Raw genomic sequence first — 20,000 nt, forward strand, 5'->3', positions numbered from 1 at the left:
TGTGTGTGATGTTTATTCGTGTGTGTGGTGCAGGTTAACATGTGTAGTGCCAACTGATGTGTGTAGTGTCAGCTAACGTGCACAGTGCCAAGTATTTTGTCCAATACCAATAGATGCATGCAGTGCCAATCAATACGTTCAGTGCCAATTAATGCGAGCAGTACCAATCAGTATATACTGTGCCAATTAATGTGCCAATTACGATTAATGTATCAAGTAATATTTTTTGTTTACAGTGTCAGTTAACACTCACACTGCGAATTAACGTGCACAGTGCCAATTAATGTGTGACTGCCAGTTAATTCATACTGTCACATTTAGTGTGATAGAGCCAATTACTATATATATTGCTAATTAGTAATTCACACTGCCAATGGATATATGTAGTGCCACTGTGATTATGAGACCCCCGAACACGTATTTCACATAGTGTTTAATACCCAATATGCCTTACCTTAATCTTACCATAATCTCTATCTACCTATATCCTTTCTATTCACTCTATCACACCTTGCCTTTAATGAACCTAGTCTATTCTTCCCTTCTATTTTTGGACAGACCTTCATTCATATATTCAATGCTTCAAGGACGCGATATTATCTTTTTTATAAATTTGGTTCGAAATCATTTTGCCATTTTGCAATTAAATTTAATGGATATTTTTTGTTCCCGCCTTGTAAGGTACTGTAAACATAATTAGTCTTTTTCTTAATTACTCGGACGAAAAAAAACACCTAGTTATGTGCCGACCGACTTAAAATACATAGGAAGTAAATATGTATATATGAACATCCTCATATAAATTTTTACACTCGTAACATCATCGATTTTGAGCTCATTTAGAAAGACAAATATATCCACATGTGACTTTTTGCATAAGTAGAATTATTTTTGGGTTCATTTTCACTTTTACATTTATGTTTTTATCACTTTTAGTTTCCATTAACTCTCCTCTGATATATATAAACACACTCACACTCATACATAAATGTATATATATATATATATATATATATATATATATATATATATATATATATATATATATATATATATATATATATATATATATATATATATATATATATATATATATATATATATATATATATATATATATATATATATATATATATATATATATATATATATATATATATATATATATATATATATATATATATATATATATATATATATATATATATATATATATATATATATATATATATATATATATATATATATATATATATATATATATATATATATATATATATATATATATATATATATATATATATATATATATGGATGTATTAAAAAGCGTCGAGAGTAATTTTGCCTTTGAGGTAGAGTTACCGTCAGAGTTCCAATGATATAACAACTTATGCTCGCGTCTTTTATAAGACTTTGGAGATAATGATAATGATAATGATAATTATTATCATTATTGTCATTATCAATATGATCATTATCATTACTATTATCATTATTATTATCATTATCATTATCATTAGTATCATTATTGATTTACTTATAATATTGAGTTGATCATAACTCAGAGACGTCTAATTCCCCGTGTATTGGCAGGAGTTTAGGATACGACTAGCCAATCAGAGATGATCGATTCCTCGAGGTGTCACTTGAGATTCTTTGCCAATCAGTGGTGCCCGGAGGCCTTGATTTACTGCTGGGGGGATCAATTGTTGATCAATCAGGGAGGCATGATGATGCCATGGATTTACAGCTAGGGATTAATTTGGCCGGAAATCACCAAAGGATTCGGTCCGCAACCTGCGATTTTCTCTATCTCTTTTCTCTACTCACTTTACGTTTGACTAGATTAAGTCTTCGACGTCTAGCCTTTAAGTAATGTACTTGCCCCACCCCTCGCTTCCCATTCTCTAAACTACAAAAAAGAACGTGTGCATATCTTATGACGTTTCTTACCTTCATATTTGCATGTGAAAACTGAGAGGAACGTCCTCCCATCTTCGTCTGGGAGTGAGGTATAACCTTACGTAAAACCGGCTCCGGGTTGACAGCTGTCGAGGAAAAAGATATTGAAGAAAACGGGAATAATGAGGTTGGTTGGCTCCTTCTTGCCCCCGATATCTAAGGAGGGGAGGAGAGGCTTCCTCCTCTACAACTTTATCACTTCTGAGGCCACGTCAGCAGACGGTTGTTGCTGACACTTGCGTCATAATCGTCACCGTCAGCGCGTCTTGATTGGCCTAATCTCGTCTCCAAACGGAGGGGAGTGTCTGAGGAATTCTATATATAAGAAGATAAGAGACACAAGAAATACATTATTCTAGTTGATTTCACTCGATAAATGTATGTATACATCCACTACTTCCCTCATTTTCACTCGATGAATGTATGTATACATCCACTACTTCCCTCATTTTCACTCGATGAATGTATGTATACATCCACTACTTCCCTCATTTTTACTCGACGAATGTCTGTATACATCCACTACTTCCCTCATTTTCACTCGATAAATGTATGTATACATCCACTACTTCCCTCATTTTTACTCGATGAATGTGTGTATACATTCACCACTTCCCTCATTTTTACTCGACGAATGTATGTATACATCCACTACTTCCCTCATTTTTACTCGATAAATGTATGTATACATTCACTACTTCCCTCATTTTTACTCGATGAATGTGTGTATACATTCACCACTTCCCTCATTTTTACTCGACGAATGTATGTATACATCCACTACTTCCCTCATTTTTACTCGATGAATGTGTGTATACATTCACCACTTCCCTCATGATGGCTCTGGAGGGTAAAACTTGTAAGGTTGATGATTCACTTTATATTGTAAGGATATGTGAGACGTACTGGGCGTGCAACTAGTCCAGGTTCCAGGAATGGCCTGACTGGGCTTCCCTCCAGACCGTGTTCCAGTTCCAGTCTCATTGAGTTCAACTGAAACGCGTTTCCAGGAATGGTCTCATTAGGTTCATCCAAGTCAAGTTCCAGGAACGGACTCGCTGAGAAACCTTTCACTCCTGAAGCTTTATACTCTCACTAATTTCCTGTCGAGTGATTTTTTTTTCAAACTGGAAAATATTTTTTTTTCTCTTTTATGATTTTCCAACGTTAGCTTCTCATACTCCCTTCACTCTGTCTTGATTTTTCTCACTTGCTGCAGCTTGTAGTGAACACGAAACGTGAATCCTTGATTTATATTAATCATCTAAGTGTGAAATGGGTTTAAAGAACGTCTTCGAGGGCCACTGGATGGCTCGTGGTGTTCATAACTGCCAGGTTTGTTGGCACTGAGTTCACGAGACTAATGCTGTCTGGTCGCCACACTCACCAGGGTTTCGGTAAGCCTCCCTCACCACTTTATTGTTATGGATATTATTGTGGGTAACATTGTTGTTGGCGTGGTGTCGTTGGTGTGGTGGTGATGGCGATGGTTGTGTTTATGTGTGTGTGTGTGTGTGTGTGTGTGTGTGTGTGTGTGTGTGTGTGTGTGTGTGTGTGTGTGTGTGTGTGTTGCTGTAGGTACTATTTGTGAGTACTTTTGTGTGTGGGAAGGTGATGGAGATGCCTATTTTTTTCCTGTGATTCTATAGACGCTGCTTATTGTGTTTAATCTTTTGTAGGTTATCGACATGAATTTTGTTGGCAATAGTTTTGTGATTTGTGTTACTGTTGTCAGTATTGTGGTGGTTGTAGGGAAATAATGTCTTAGGAGACGCCAGCATTATGCAAGATACAAAAATGGTATGAATACCTGCTCTGTCTGAAGAACTTGTGGCTAATGTTTTTCAGCATTGGTTTGGTTTAGTCTGATGTTAGTATGCTGCAGTTCAGGTTTTGATTAGAATGTTGCCATTTGTGTTGTTAATTGTGTTCTTGAAGGTTTTGTTTCGAGTGTTGGTATTGTCTTGACTCTACTATTGCAAGCATGGCCTCAGCTTACCATTGCTACAGTTCTCGAGGTCAATTCAGACGTTGCATAGATTCAATGGGAGAAAGAAATTTCCTTCGACACAACTTGACTGATCAGGGGGTTATCAAACCCAACTGCTGAAGGATCAGGTAATACAGAAGGGAGTAGGAGGGATGGGTGTTGAGCCCTGGTGTTAGTGGGTCACGTAATACAAAGAGGAACAAAGGGGGTGTTGGTCCCTAGTGTTAGAGAAGAGGAGTTTCAGAGAGGGACTGTGGGGTGACAGGATCAGTTGTTGGAGAAACAAGTACATCAGAGAAGGAACTGAGGGTGTTGGACCCTTCTCTTAGAGGCACAAGTGTCACAGATATGGATTCAGATGGTGCTTATGTGGGATATTTGCATGCAGGAATAGGGTTATCTTGCATCGTTGAATGCAACGGCAGACACTCTGCTCCACACACACACACACACACACACACACACACACACACACACACACACAGACGTTGCATTTCTGCAGATGCAACATCACAAGAGGCTCACTGTCGTTGCAACAGCAGTTTGTTTAGTTCATGCAATGACCCTAGGAGTGGCAGGATGGAGCTTTGGGTCTTTTGGTAACTTAGAGGGGAAAATAGGAACAATGTATTAGACTGATAAAACTGTGAGAATGATGTACGTGTGTATTTGATCACTAGATATGAGTATTGTGTGTGTTACTGGGAGGAAGTTTGACACTAGTGTTGCATCGTCTCTTACACACACACACACACACACACACACACACACACACACACACACACACACACACACACACACACACACACACACACACAAACCTAAGCAAGTTACCCATTTATCGACTAGCCCCAAGGGAAGAATAAACACCTGCGTTGGGTTTGGGCCAACTCTCATTTACCAGGATACGAATCCATACGTGTCCGACCTCGAGATGGCCCGTGCTGACTCATGGTCAGTAACCACTGCGCCACGGAGGCCCGTGTGTATGTGTGTGTGTGTGTGTGTGTGCCAGGATTGAGTCGTGTAAGTAAGGGACCGCAAGAACTCATTTCTGTATATGTCAACAAACGTGCTTTGTGTCTGATAGAATATTGGCAATCTGTGAGCTGGCTTGGTTCGAGTGTATCACAGGGGAGCTGGCTTAGTCTCTTTCCATCTCTCTGAGACCCGTTCCTACGGCTTAGCTCTGTGGTAATATCAATTCGTTAATGATGTTGGAAATGGGGAGCAGGTGTATGTGTGTGTGTGTGTGTGTGTGTGTGTGTGTGTGTGTGTGTGTGTGTGTGTGTGTGTGTGTGTGTGTGTGTGTGTCCCAGACGACATCATTGCTTTGATTGCCTCACAGATCTAATTGTGAGGTCTCGCGAATGCTTCTGTGTCCTGATAATCAGATAACCTCACTTTATCCCTCATAGGTTATGAGGCCTCCCGTGTGTGTGTGTGCATCTGTCTCCTCATTTCCGAGTATATCGACTGAGTGAGCCCCTCACAGCTCAGGATTCTTATTATGTGGCCCAGCGAGAGTGTTCTTACCTCCTAATTCACTCTAGCTCAAGGGGGTTCTTGCCAGGGCTCTTGAAGCAGTTAGAAGTGGTGGCTAATCTATATCCCATTTAGTTGCCTACATCACGGTTAAAGACGTTATAAAAAGATAGATATGGATAACATTTGGAATGGATATACAAGATGAGTGGAAGGGGTGATATAGACAGTATATGCTATACAGAGGGTGGCACAGACGGTATAGAAGTACGTGATAGGATGATTATACACGACACAAGACAGAGTGTCGTACCCTGGTGGTTATTGATCGAACTATCGTGCTCAAAGATCGTGTACCGTCGTGTTCACGGACAGTACCGCTGTAATCAACAAACAGTCCACACTACTACAGTTGAGCTGATCACAAGATCCACATGTTCAACGTCTCAAGAAAACAAACTCTTGCGTCACATCATGACCCCGTGTGGGAAGATAACGTCACCGTTGCGTCACATCATGACCCCGTGTGGGAAGATAACGTCACCATTACGTCACACCATGACCCCGTGTGGGAAGATAACGTCACCGTTGCGTCACATCATGACCCCGTGTGGGAAGATAACGTCACCATTACGTCACACCATGACCCCGTGTGGGAAGATAACGTCACCGTTGCGTCGCATCATGACCCTGTGCGGGAAGATAACGTCACCATTGCGTCACATCTGTGTGGATGCGCCGGGCACAGTCCTCCCCCTCTGGCAGCGCGGGTAATAAGTCCATGAATATACTTCGTAGTCTGTTTGATGAGGCACTTTGCATTTAAAAAGGTGTCTGCTGGAGGGCGGAACAAAGGAGGGACGATGGATATACATAATGGAGCCTTGAGGAGGAGGACGAGGAGGAGGAGGGATCATACCCTCCCCCTCTGTTGCACTGCTGGGGGAGGGGGGGGAGGGTTACCAAGGGGAACTGGGGGAAAGCACAGTGGGGAAACAGCGGGACACATACTGGGGTAACTGGTAACCTAATACCGGAGAGAGTGGAGTACCCATAGCGAGAAAACTGGGGTTTTCATGCTCAAGGAAACTAGGTTTTCATACTGGGGAAAACTGGGGTCCTCATGCTGATGAAACTGGGGTACTCATACTGGGGGAAGCTAGGGCTTCATACTGGGGGAAACTAGGGTCCTCATGCTGATGAAACTGGGGTCCTCATACCGGGGGAAACTAGATCTTCATACTGGGGGAAACTGGGGTCCTCATGCTGATAAAACTAGGGTCTTCGTACTGGGGGAAACTAGATCTTCATACTGGGGGAAAACTGGGGTCCTCATTCTGGGGAAAACTAGGTCCTCATGCTGATGGAACTGGGGTCTTCATACTGGGGGTAACACTGGGTTCTCACTGGGGGACACTGGGGTACTCAGTACCACAGAACCCCAGACATACACCATGTCTTCAGTGTATACCACATTGAAAAACGATTTCTTTTTTATCTATTTTCTTATCCCTTGATCAAATCCCACACGATGCACGAAGCGAAGGAAATAATTCTTGCCATCCGTGAGTCTCAGGTCACGAATGTATTCACGAAATTACCGTCGTGAGACATTATGTGCCGATACACTTGACCAAAATTACCGTCGTGAGACATTATGTGCCGATACACTTGACCAAAATTACCGTCGCATAGCAAGGTTTGAATAATACAGTCTTCTCTGTCTTAATATTATATTATCATTTATATATCTACATATAATTATAGATAAAGATCATGAATAAAAAAGAGATACAAGCGCTTATTTCTTCGATTCGTTCTCGTAGCGTTAATGCAACGAGAAATTTTTTAGAATCGATGGAAATTATACCCAATTACATAGCGAGCCAGTTGCTATAATTAGCGCTCACTGCTCACTTCTTTACTCGCCAATTATGTATAATGAATGTGGCAAGACAAGTAAGTTATATTAAGTTAGGAGCGAGGTAATATAATACAATCTTGGCGTTTATAACCCTCTAGCGCTGGGGGTAATTACAAGAGGTACCTTGTTAACTTCGGTGGTCCGACGGTTTAGGAGGAGCCGTGCTGATACAGTGAGAGAGAGAGAGAGAGAGAGAGAGAGAGAGAGAGAGAGAGAGAGAGAGAGAGAGAGAGAGAGAGAGAGAGAGAGAGAGAGAGAGAGAGAGAGAGAGAGAGAGAGAGAGAGAGAGAGAGAGAGAGAGAGAGGATGGGGGTGCTCGGGGGTAGAGAAAGACATACATGAATATAATAACCTGACAAGAAATTAAGCTGCTGGAATATGTATGTGGAAGGAACTTGCCTAACCTATCTGGTACAATTAGTACCAAAAATACAATATGTCTGCTGGCAAATGTTAAGATTAAATTCAAGTAAGGAGTTACTCACGTCCTACATTAGTCCAAAACTAGGATATGATTCTCGTGTTTGGTCATCGCACTTAAAGAAGTAGAAAGAGCTTATAGAGAATATCCAGAGGAGGGCAATAAAGATGGTCCCAGGGAAAAATAGACCCGAGTGACAGGACAAGATTGGAGGCCTTAATTTGTCCGCTGTGGAAGAGGGAAGAGTAATGAGTGACCTGATCACAACCTTTTAAGTTTTCGAACTAGTTGTGTGACGTGCAGAATTAACGGTCCGTCGAACGATGCAAACACAGGGGAAGCAAAGACCATAACACGAGATTAAGCAATAAACTTGTTGACAGACAGCAAGTCTAGACGAGTCTAGACTAGAACACCGTAACTCTAAATGAAAGAATATCATCCTAAGATAATAGCAGGCAATTAATCAACCATTACCTTTTGATTAGAGGCATGAAAAATCCTCCTCACGACAACGACCAACTTTTGTGTGTTGTGGCGATGCGGTGGTTTGACTCAGCCAAGCATTGTCTGCACATCCTAGTTGACAGCTGTGTGATGTTAGTCTGTCAGCCAGAATAAAAGGCGCTTATATAAACCACCAGTGTATATATATATATATATATATATATATATATATATATATATATATATATATATATATATATATATATATATATATATATATATATATATATATATATATATATATATATATATATATATAAATATATATATATATATATATATATATATATATATATATATATATATATATATATATATATATATATATATATATATATATATATATATATATATATATATACAGGGAAATAAAACCATCATTGCTGTTCAGTATATACAACACAAATATAAACACCTTCACAAGAAATACAATTTTCCAGCATGGGTCAGATAACTCAAGCATATCAGAAGATAAAGACTTTATCTGTTACCTCACTGTAATCTCTGCCCCATCGTTAGCAACTCTCTATCTAAACCCCCTCTCTCTTGCACGGGTTCTTCAAACTTTCTTTATCTCCTGGTTTATTGTTCTCCTCTTTATCCTCTGGTTTATTGTTTTCCTCTTTATCTCCTGGTTTATTGTTCTCCTCTTTATCCTCTGGACCATCTCTGCTTTTGTTTACGTTCTGGCGGGGCTCCTCTCTCTGCCCTTAATGGATTCGTCCTTAAGAGAGACGTCGACGAGTATTGCCACTTCTTGCCTCGGTGTTACTTTCTCTCAGCTGCCTCTCCTGCCTCAGCTGGAGCTTCTCTTGACCCCACTTCTTCCTCCTCCTCCTCCTCCTCCTCTTCCCTCTCCTTCTCCTCCTCCTCCTCCTCCTCCTCCTCCTCCTCCTCCTCCTTTTCTTCCTTCTTATCGTCTTCCTTCTCCTCCTCTTCCTCTTCCTCTGCATCTTCTTCCTCCTCCTCCTCAGCAAAGGATGACTGAGGCTACCGTCTCAACTCTCCTTCTAACCTCAGTTCAACCTTCACCTGACCCCATTTCCCCCCCCCCCACCCTTCCCCCCCTTCTTCTTCCTCAGCAGACGTCGGCTGAGAACACCACTCAAGCCCAGTATTTACCTCCCACTGTGCCCCTCTCCCTCGCTGAGGCAGTTACCTCCGCCACTGATACAGAGGGAGTGGCCTCCAACCTCCCTTACTTCTCTCTACCTCCTTATAGCTACCTCCAGCCTACCTCCAGGACTCACCCGGGGGCCAAGGTGTATCACCAGGTGAGGTATCAGAGTAAGGGAATATAAGCAATATGTAGATATATATAAAAATACATACAAGTATATCTGTGTGTTGTGTGTGTATGTATGTGTGTGTGTGTGTGTGTGTGTGTGTGTGTGTACACACGTGTTTTTATGTATACTTGAAGATATATCATAACCACTGGTACACACTTACATGTTATACACCTATGACGCAGTCCTGGTTTATAACACTAACAACTTCCACAGTTGTTGTTCATAACCCTAAGTTGGATGATAACAACATGATCGATGGTTATAGGAAAATCAAAGGTCAAAAAGAACTTTTTTTTTGCCACGCCCACTTAGCGTGCATCTATAAACCACGCCCACGTGACGTACACCTATAAACCACGCCTACATGACCTACATCAATAAACCACGCCCACATGATCTACGTCCATAAACCACGCCCACATGATCTACGTCCATAAACCACCTTAATCTGCCAACACATCAATCATGAACCACACCTTCACTTGCAGACCTCCATCAATTGACCAGGTCTACCTAAGACCCCCCCAGTTTAAAGAACCCATCCAGCCCCCCCCCTCTCTCTCTCTCTCTCTCTCTCTCTCTCTCTCTCTCTCTCTCTCACCCAGTTCCACCCACAGGTTCGCCCTGACGTTCCAGCAGCCGTACGACTGGAGGCTACGTATCCGATACGTCCAGCGACGCGACCAAGGAACCTATCAGTGCCAGGTGTCGACACACCCGCCTCTCATCCTGACCCTCCACCTGCAGGTCGTAGGTATGTGCCTCTCTCTCTCTCTCTCTCTCTCTCTATATATATATATCTCTCTCTCTATATATATATATATATATATATATATATATATATATATATATATATATATATATATATATATATATATATAACTTTACTTTTCGTATTTCATTGCAATTGTTGATGATGTTAGTTGCATTTGATAACAGCGTCGTGGTTCAGGAACATTTATTACATTGAAAAGGTTCGTCATCACAGTGGAGTGGTGAACACACACACACACACACACACACACACACTGGACAACGTTGCAGAGGGAACATCAGGACTGGTTGTTTCCTGGGCAATTAGTCCTGCTTCTAATTAACCTGTTGTGATAATGGTCTTCACGTATGGTATTGCAACGGACACATCTAGCGACTTAAATTGCAGAGAAATTAGTCTATAAAAAACATGGGAAAGAATTTTTTTGGACTGATAAAAAATGAAATCAATTTTGGGGTAAAAAAAAAACTTCCGTCTTTTCCATCCATTTGAGACTGATTCGAACTCTGGTTCGCGAACCCTGGTTCGAGAGCACTGCTTCGAACTCAGGCCGGCTATGGGATGGGCCATCGATCCGATCTTCAAAAAGCTTGTATAGAGCATTAGTCCCTTTTACATCAGGATCCAGACTACTTCCACGAGAGCTGGTGGCGTTGAGAGATACCAGCTGGGCCCTGTGTGGTGAGGAGGGAAAGGAGGGGGTTCCTGTACTGTGTCTGCGTCAGACTGTGTGCACGTTGATGTGGCGCTGTGGTGAATGCGTCTCTGGCATTTCTGGGATTGATTGTGGTGCCTTAGACTCTGTATATTTGGTCTTGTGTATTGATTCCGAAATGTGGAAATCGCATTTCGTCTTGTGGATTGACATGATGATGTGGAGAGGTTATATATGGTGCTTTTTGGACATTGTAGATGATTTACTTATCCCTCCCTTACTGAGGTCTTTTGTGGAGTGGATTATCACGAACCCCGACCATCTCTCTGCTTCTTCAGCGAGCCGTCTCACTAAGTTCTGGCAACTTTTGACGTTAAAAAGAGGATCTGCTTTGGAGAAAAGCGATTGAACAGTTCCAGAGAACGAAAGGGATCTAGTATCGATTGCTAGCATTTGTCTGTCAGCTAGATAACTACAGCACTGATCAAGATCTCTTGTTGTTTGTGTGGAAATACCCGATAACGTGTTCTGGTACGTCTGATGAGTTTGAGAAATGTTATTAATGGAGAAGCGACTCGTAGTATTAGTAAAGTGTTAAAAGTCAAGTCATCCGTGATCTCCGTATTAAACCAAAATATCTTCTTTATGAGCAATTTATAGGCGAGGTTAATGGAGCGATGTGGACGCCATCACAATGGGTATCCGTCAGCTGTATACATCAACCCATGTGTGACGTGATCCACCATTGTTTCCCATATAAAAGAACGCCAGGATGGATCTGGTGGTGGCGTTCTTTAAGGAAACGTTGGTGATTATCCCCGCCATTTTTCAGCCTGATCTGATGGTGTCATTCTTTAAGGAAATGTTGGCGATTATTTCCGCCATTTCCAGGTTGAATCACGAGTGTGATATTCAGAGATTTGAAGGTGATTTTGAAATTCTCAAGACGAGGCGAGGTGATAGCGGATGGTAAATTGAGAAGGGTCTATTATGGTTAAAAAAAATATTCGAATTAATGGTTCTGACGTAACTTGATTAAGCGTTTAAAACATTCTAAGATCCGATAGCCATAGTCCATTCTTACAACGACCCATAAGAATCGTTTTAGGTTATTCTGTCCAGACACACACACACACATATAATTTTCTTCAAACCCAAAATGTCAAACATATCTTCTGTCTACATGAAATTGAGTATCTTGTAGCCATCCTGTCAATTCTACTTCCTGTCTATATGTACCAGTGGCCGTAGTAATGAGACCCCAAGCTGTCAACGTTCTTACGAATGTATCTTAAGTCCATAACCTGACCACAGACGGGTGGCCACACCTCAGGGAAACATACAGTCCAGTCGGTATAGGGTTTCTGTAGTCCATCTTCCATATGGACTACAGATTGAAGATATGTAATTATGCTCCGGTGAGGATATCAATCCAGATCTGTTTTCGCAAGGGAGACCTTTGAAGCTCATCTCTCACAATTCATAATTGAATATTGATAATTATAATCAGTTATGACAACGATTCATATCGTTGTCAGTATTACAAAACTGATTATATAATTGCAGTTATCAAGATAATCATTGCGAATGGGTTACAGAGTTATCAAGTTTTTAGTTAAGACTTAGAACCTCTAGAGAAATTACTCAACTGATTATATGATTATATTAAGCAATATAATCCTCGTAATGGGTTACAAAATGATCAAACGATTTTTGCAGAGGTTTAAGATATTAGAATGTCTTAATCACTCACAGGCCACGGAATGATCACCAGATTATATAGGTTAGGTCCGGACTTGAATACGCTGAAATATAAAATGTCGTGTTGAATATTCCTGTGTCTTGGACATGACGAAATTATACATTTGGATCCGAGGATGCTATGCCTCTCTCTCTCATGTACCATGCAAATTGCCAGGGTCTGAGAGACGTGGGTAATTGGATTGAGAGTAAATCTGTCAGAGTCTGAAAGATTGGGATGATTGGATCGTAAGCTGAAACAGAACTGAGGCAATCCGACTTATTAACGAGTGATTAGTAATTACTGGGCTTTGTTACGATAGAATTGTTCCATCCGTTGTTTATCCTCAGTGTTAATGAAGCAGTTATTCATCTTCACTGGTGATGTATTGATGTAGTTCTTATTTCATCAGTATTATTGATGTAGATCCACATCTTCAGTGGTAATGATAGAATGCTTCATCTTCAGTGGTACTGATAGAATGCTTCATCTTCAGTGGTACTGATAGAATGCTTCATCTTCAGTGGTACTGATAGAATGCTTCATCTTCAGTGGTAATGATAGAATGCTTCATCTTCAGTGGTACTGATAGAATGCTTCATCTTCAGTGGTACTGAAGGAGCCCTTTAACTTCAGTGGTGCGGAGGAATTGCCTTTCCTTCGTTGATAGCGTGTCAGCTATACTGTGCCACTTGTTAGTTGTCAACGATGTCATATACAGTGGAGACTAAGTGGGAGATGGGGTAAGTGAGCAAAGGGTTGAACCATCTTCCGTAAATAGGCGTAGCATCTTAAGACGCAGTGATTTGACAACACTGATGGGTAAAAGGCCAAAAAGAAGTCCAGTGTAAAGAATCTATTTTCGTCTTGTCTTTCAGCCATGCTTTTATGCTTTTATGTATGCATCCCTCACTAGCATTTGCCTCTGAAATTCTTGTGTTTCTATATTGGCCAAATTTTTACTTTCGTGACATTCGACTATATCGGAGGACGTGACATGAATTCCTCTTGCCTCCTGCTTCCCTTTATTGGAACCTAGGGTAAATCGTCCCTTGCCTCCCCAAGCCCACTTTCTCTGATCTATTGATGAACTGAACTTAAGATGGGAAAATCGCATCATTTCATAGCTGGGAGGCGGTGTTAGTGGCTGGGTGGGGGACCTGGGAGGCAGATTAGGTCACTGCTGGGAGGCTGGATGGAGAAGGGAGGACACTGCTACGACAGTGCCGAAAAGTAAAGGCTGAGTGTGACCACCATAGCAGAGGGTAGATACCTTATATGACCTTATAGGTCCCTTGATAACTCAATCAGTTCCCTTAATGACTACATAATCCCTCAACGGTCGTGTCATTTCCTTGATGACCCCTTCCAGGTACCTGTTTGACCGTGGCTAAATGTTTTGCTTATTGTTCATAATGGCTCTGGGTGACTGTAGCCAGGACTCTGGGTGACTGTAGCCAGGACTCTGGGTGACTGTAGCCAGGACTCTGGGTGACTGTAGCCAGGACTCTGGGTGACTGTAGTCAGGACTCTGTAGCCAGGGGTTACTTAACTCCGATCTGGGTAATTCCAGGTGGGTTAACTCCAACTCGAATATAAAGTCCTGCCAGTAACAGTAACAGTAGCAACAACAAGTGTAACACCACCGAAAGTAACAACAACAACACAACAACAGTATAGTCACAGTAGTAACGTAACCCTCGGGAGTAACAGATAACACCAGCAGCTGCTGTAGTAACAACAACGAGAGCGGTAACAGCGGGTATTGTAGCAACAACAGCACAACCCACACCACCAACACCACCATCATCACCACCATCACCATCACCATCACCACCACCACCATCACCATCACCACCACTACCACCACCATCACCATCACCATCACCATCACCACCACCACCATCACCATCACCACCACTACCACCACCATCACCATCACCATCACCACCACCACCATCACCATCACCACCACTACCACCACCATCACCATCACCACCATCATCACCACCATCACCATCACCACCACCACCATCACCATCACCATCACCATCACCATCACCACCACCATCACCACCACTATCACCACCACTACCAATCCCCCCAACAACGAGGGAGATTATGTATGCGCCACTAACTCCTCCAGCCCCTGTCCCACCAAGATGGCCTTCTGAACTTTTGCCAGCCCCCATTGGTAAGGGGGTCGACCTGACATTTACCCAACGTTATAAATTCACTGCTGGATGGCCCACGAAGAGCCAGCCTGCCAACCCACCTACCAGTCAACCAGCCAACCAGCCAACCTGTCAACCAGCCAACCCACCTACCAGTCAACCAGCCAACCAGTCAACCAGCTTCTCGGTCTGTCGGCAGGTACCAGAAGTGGAGAGGGGACAGACTTGCTCATTAATGACCATTCGCAGTGGAGGTCAGGTCGCGATGTGTTCCTGGTCTCGGTCGATTATTCGAGGTGACAAGGTTGTCAAGGCAACGTTAATGTCTTACATATTTACCATTACCATATGGCTGGGCATCAACGGGGGGGGGGGGGGGGTATGTGAGGCGACGCAGTAGCTATTTCCCTCGGTGGTGGGGGGGGAGGGGGAGCATAGGTGATCACTTGGGTTGATTCACAAGGGTCGCTCTCCCAGCTCCGTTTACCGAGAGAGAGAGAGAGAGAGAGAGAGAGAGAGAGAGAGAGAGAGAGAGAGAGAGAGAGAGAGAGAGAGAGAGAGAGAGAGAGGAGGGAGGGGGGGAGGGCGGTCCCTGTAAGCAGGGTGTAAAGCCAGTAGAACACAGGGTCAAATGTATGTCAACAGACAAGAACAACAACAACAACAACAACAACAACAACAACAACAACAACAACAACAAATTAACAACAACAAAGGAGAATTGCAGGCAAAATGTTCGTGATCGAAAATGGTGAAACGCAGAGAAAAAAAATCATCTCTCTCTCTCTCTCTCTCTCTCTCTCTCTCTCTCTCTCTCTCTCTCTCTCTCTCTCTCTCTCTCTATCTCTCTCTCTCACCCGTCAGGAGATCAGCTGTTCAATACGTACAAAGAACAGAACAAAACATTGTATAATCTGTTGTTTGTCTGTCGTACACACCGGGGAATGTCAAAACGAATATATTCTTTTATGTCTTTTTTTTATTTTAATCTCACAAGTGAGAGAGAAAACATTGACCTACACTCCATATGTTGATGCTTTGCTGAATACGAGTATATCATCATTTATCATGTCAACCTGCGCTACACTCAGTAGCAGGGAGAGGATGGAGTCCTTCGAAGCCAGGTTGTTACTCCGTCTCGTCAACGGAGGATGACACAGCCTCTCTAAAGGTGACTTTATCAATCACGGTGTAACCAAAAAGCAGGCGGAATCCGGTAGCACCTCGAAGACGGAGTTAAATGCATGTGTAATTCTCTCGTTTTTGTGAATGTATATATATATATATATATATATATATATATATATATATATATATATATATATATATATATATATATATATATATATATATATATATATATACCCAGGCAGCAAGTGTGGTACCATGAAGATACGAGGCCATATGTAAGACAGCCAAGGGTAGCACTCTCCCCAGCACGGCCGGGCTGCCTTGATGATACGTAAAAAGATAGATGGCGATCACCAGCACTCTGACCCCCAGTATTTGCCCGATACATAATACATCATCCCAGGGGGTAAGGGGAGAGAGAGGAGAGGAAGGAAGGATGTCCTTCGTGTCGTACAGAGCGAGTGAAAGGTGTAGGGACGGTGGTGTGGAGAGAGAGAGAGAGAGAGAGAGATAGAGAGAGAGAGAGAGGTGAAGTTCGAGACTGGAAATCCTCACCTCCTGTATTATCGTTTTCTATACGTGTTAAAAAGTTATGGAACCAAGTGGGCATTTCTTTTCTCGAAGGTTCATCACGTCTCTACTTAATGTACCTTACTTGGCCGTATAGGATGAACATAAGTAACAAAAAAATAGTAACAATACTTATAATGGTAGTGATAATAATGATTTTTACAATAATGATAATAATGATAAAGATTATGATGATAATAGTAATGATAATTATGGTAACGACTGGTTTGCTGGCTGACTGATTCGTTCTGTCTTGTTCGCTGGCTGAATGATTCGCTAGCTGAGTGATTCGCTGGCTGACTGATTCGCTGACTGACTGATTCGCTGGCTGACTGATTCGCTGGATGGAAGTCTGAAGCGTCCAGGGCAACATCCTGACGAATCGTTCACTTAAATTCACTTGTTACCGATGCTTCCGCCTCCACCTGACAGGGAAACAACTTGAATGATTTACCCGAGGATAACTTTGGTTGACACATCTCTCGACCAGAAAGACACGTTAGTACCTAACCATGACAGATTTACATGTTTACAGCTTTGTTTTATCGTGGAGGTTTACAGGAATACATATTTACAACTCTGTTGGATAGGAGTTACATGTTTTACAACCATGTTTCTTACGGTTTATAGTCGCGTCGAGGCAGATGACATGTTTATGGGCTGTGAATATCGTTTGTCAACAATCGTTTAACACGTAGCAACCTCCAGTAAGCAGGAAATTGTTGGTTCACTGTTTTTCATAGCCTCGGACACCACGATGTCTTTTCTTATCATCTCATTTCTCTAGTTTCTTCGAACGCTCATTCATCTTTATTTCTGACATCCTTTTTGACGTCTGTGTGTGTGCAATGTGTGTGTGGGAGCAACTTGAAGGCTTAGAAGTGATAGGAATGGAAACAATCTCTCACGTCAAATGTCTTGTTTTTTATTGAGTCCTTCTTTCAACGCCTTGTTCCCTCTATATCTCTCATCCTGTGCCTTGTTCCTACTGTTCTCATCCTTTGTCTTATTCTTTCTGTCTCTCTCATCCTGCGTCTTGCTCCTACTGCTTCTCTCATCCTGTGTCTTATTTCCTCTGTCTCTATCATCATCTGTCTTGCTCCTGCTTCGCTGCTAGTGTCACAGGTCCTGTTATTACAAGTCACAGGGTGATGACCTCAAAGTTTCATCTATGGATCTTTCCATCAGAGAATATAAGTCTCCTGTTCATGTTCTTCCAGACGTCATCTTTCAGATCTTGTCTTTATAAACTACAAGCCTTTAGGCCAGGTCTCCCCACCTTACCGACCATTCACGTCTTGTATTTTCAAATTACAACTCTTGTAATTTAATTCTTTCTGGAAAAGCAATCTAGCATATCTTATAATCATAAGCTAAAAGCCTCGCTCGCTCCTCTTGTCATTTCGTACGTAGTGTTCCAGACTGTGGAGTTAGAAGCTACAAGACATCTGGTTCCAGTGCATCCAGATCTAGCCATCCGGATTGCTTTCATACTTAGATGTCTTGGGTGTGGATCCTTCCAAAGCCAGACATCCAGTTCGTCATCCAGCTTATAACTCGTAGTCTTCATCCTTCCAGAGAAAGCCATCCCAATCGCATTCCAGCCTACAAATCTTGTAGTCTGGATTCAGAGGCAGCCATCTCAGTCGTCCTCCAACTTACAGATCGTTTTCGTCTAGATCCTTCCAGAGCAAACCATCTCGATCATCTTCCAGCTTACTGATGATTTCTTCTGAATACTTCCAGAGCCAGGTATCAGATTCGTCTTCCAGCTTACATACCTTTTGGTCTGGATCCTTCCAGAGCCGGCCATCCCAATCACATTCCAACTTACAAATCTTCTCACCCCTCGTTCTTCCAGAGCCCATCATTTGAATAGTCTTCCAGCTAACAAATCATATGGTCCACATCTTTCCAGAGGCAGCCATCCAGATCCTGGACGAGCGTGGGGTGGTGGTCAGGGAAAGGTTCTACCGCGCCGGTTCCACCATGGAACTCCAGTGTAGGGTGGCTGATGTCCCAACAGCTACGGCCCTCCAGTTGGCCTGGTACCGGGACGCCCATCGGCTCAACTACGACGATTCCAGAGGCGGCGTCAGGTACGTCGATGAGGTTCAGTGACGCACCTACGTCGATTCCAGGTGACGGGGGTTAGGTAAGTCCATAACGTCCCGTGACAGAAATGTGATGACTGCAGAAGTGGTGTCACGTATGTCAATAACGTCCCGTGACACAATTACGTCGACTCCAGGGACGCTGTCAAGTAAGTCAGTTACGTCCAGTGACATATCTACGACGACTCCAGGGGGGATGTGAGGTGTCAAGTACGTCGATACCTTCTTGTGACAGAACTACGACAATTTGAGGGAAGTTGTCACGTCACTCGGTAACGCCCCGTTACGCAACTACGTCGATTTTCAGGGGCGGGCGACCGTGGACATCGGTAACGTACCGTGATATAAGTAACGAAGAATTCAAAGGGGAGAGGTGTTAGGCAAGTCAACTGTGTCCCATTGACGTAGCTACGACGAGTTCACAGACGGTGGCAGGATCGTCAGCGACGTCCACCTGATTTAAGTTGAGCTACAGCAAAATAAAGATACAGTTCTCGTAACACGTCATAATACCTGTCGTTTAGAGATTGCGACAGTGACGTACGTCGGGTTTTGAAAACCCGCTCCGTAGAATACTGAAAAAAAGTATATATAATTCAACGTATCGCAATAGAAAAGTAACGACTATCGTAAACATGTATTACACAAATATGCACAAATCTACACACACACACACACACACACACACACCACACAATCGTACTCGATTCCCTGTTTCCAGCGTTACGAAGTAGCGCCAGGAACAGATGAAGAACTGCCACATTCCATTCACATCCTACTCTCTACCTGTCGCGTATAATGGGCGGAAACTAGAGCCTTCCCAACCTACAAAGACAAAAAAAAAGAAAACGGCCCTCACTTCTCCCACCTCATAAAGCAGGACCGCCCTTAGGCATATCCACGAACAGAAATCCAGTCTGACGCTATTCTATTCCTCCCTCCCTCCCTTCCACCCTCCCTCCCTCCCTCCCTCCCTCCCTCCCTCCCTTCCTCATCCCACAACACCCATCTCATCCCTGGCTCAACACGACCAATGGTGGTTGATGAGGAAGATGATAAACATTCTCTCTCTCTCTCTCTCTCTCTCTCTCTCTCTCTCTCTCTCTCTCTCTCTCTCTCTCTCTCTCTCTCTCTCTCTCTCTCTCATAGTCCCCGAGGTCGAGGCTCTCTCTCTCAATACAACCCTCCCTGGCGTTGTGATCACCAAATGACCACTGCCAAACAACCACATAGCGAGGGAACGATTGTCCACCGGACCT

The 20,000-nt window shown here is 42.7% G+C and overlaps 1 protein-coding gene across 1 annotated transcript in view; it reads left to right on the plus strand.

Moving 5' to 3' along the window:
- Window positions 1-20,000, plus strand: part of LOC139759912 (lachesin-like) — a 59,286-nt gene that overhangs the window by 28,550 nt on the left and 10,736 nt on the right. The window contains exons 4-5 of the mRNA XM_071682527.1: window positions 10,199-10,335; window positions 18,546-18,726. Coding sequence (XP_071538628.1) covers window positions 10,199-10,335; window positions 18,546-18,726 — 318 coding nt within the window. The remainder of the gene's footprint in view (window positions 1-10,198; window positions 10,336-18,545; window positions 18,727-20,000) is intronic.

This window comes from Panulirus ornatus, chromosome 3 (assembly GCF_036320965.1).
Source record: "Panulirus ornatus isolate Po-2019 chromosome 3, ASM3632096v1, whole genome shotgun sequence".
Lineage (NCBI taxonomy): Eukaryota > Metazoa > Arthropoda > Malacostraca > Decapoda > Palinuridae > Panulirus > Panulirus ornatus.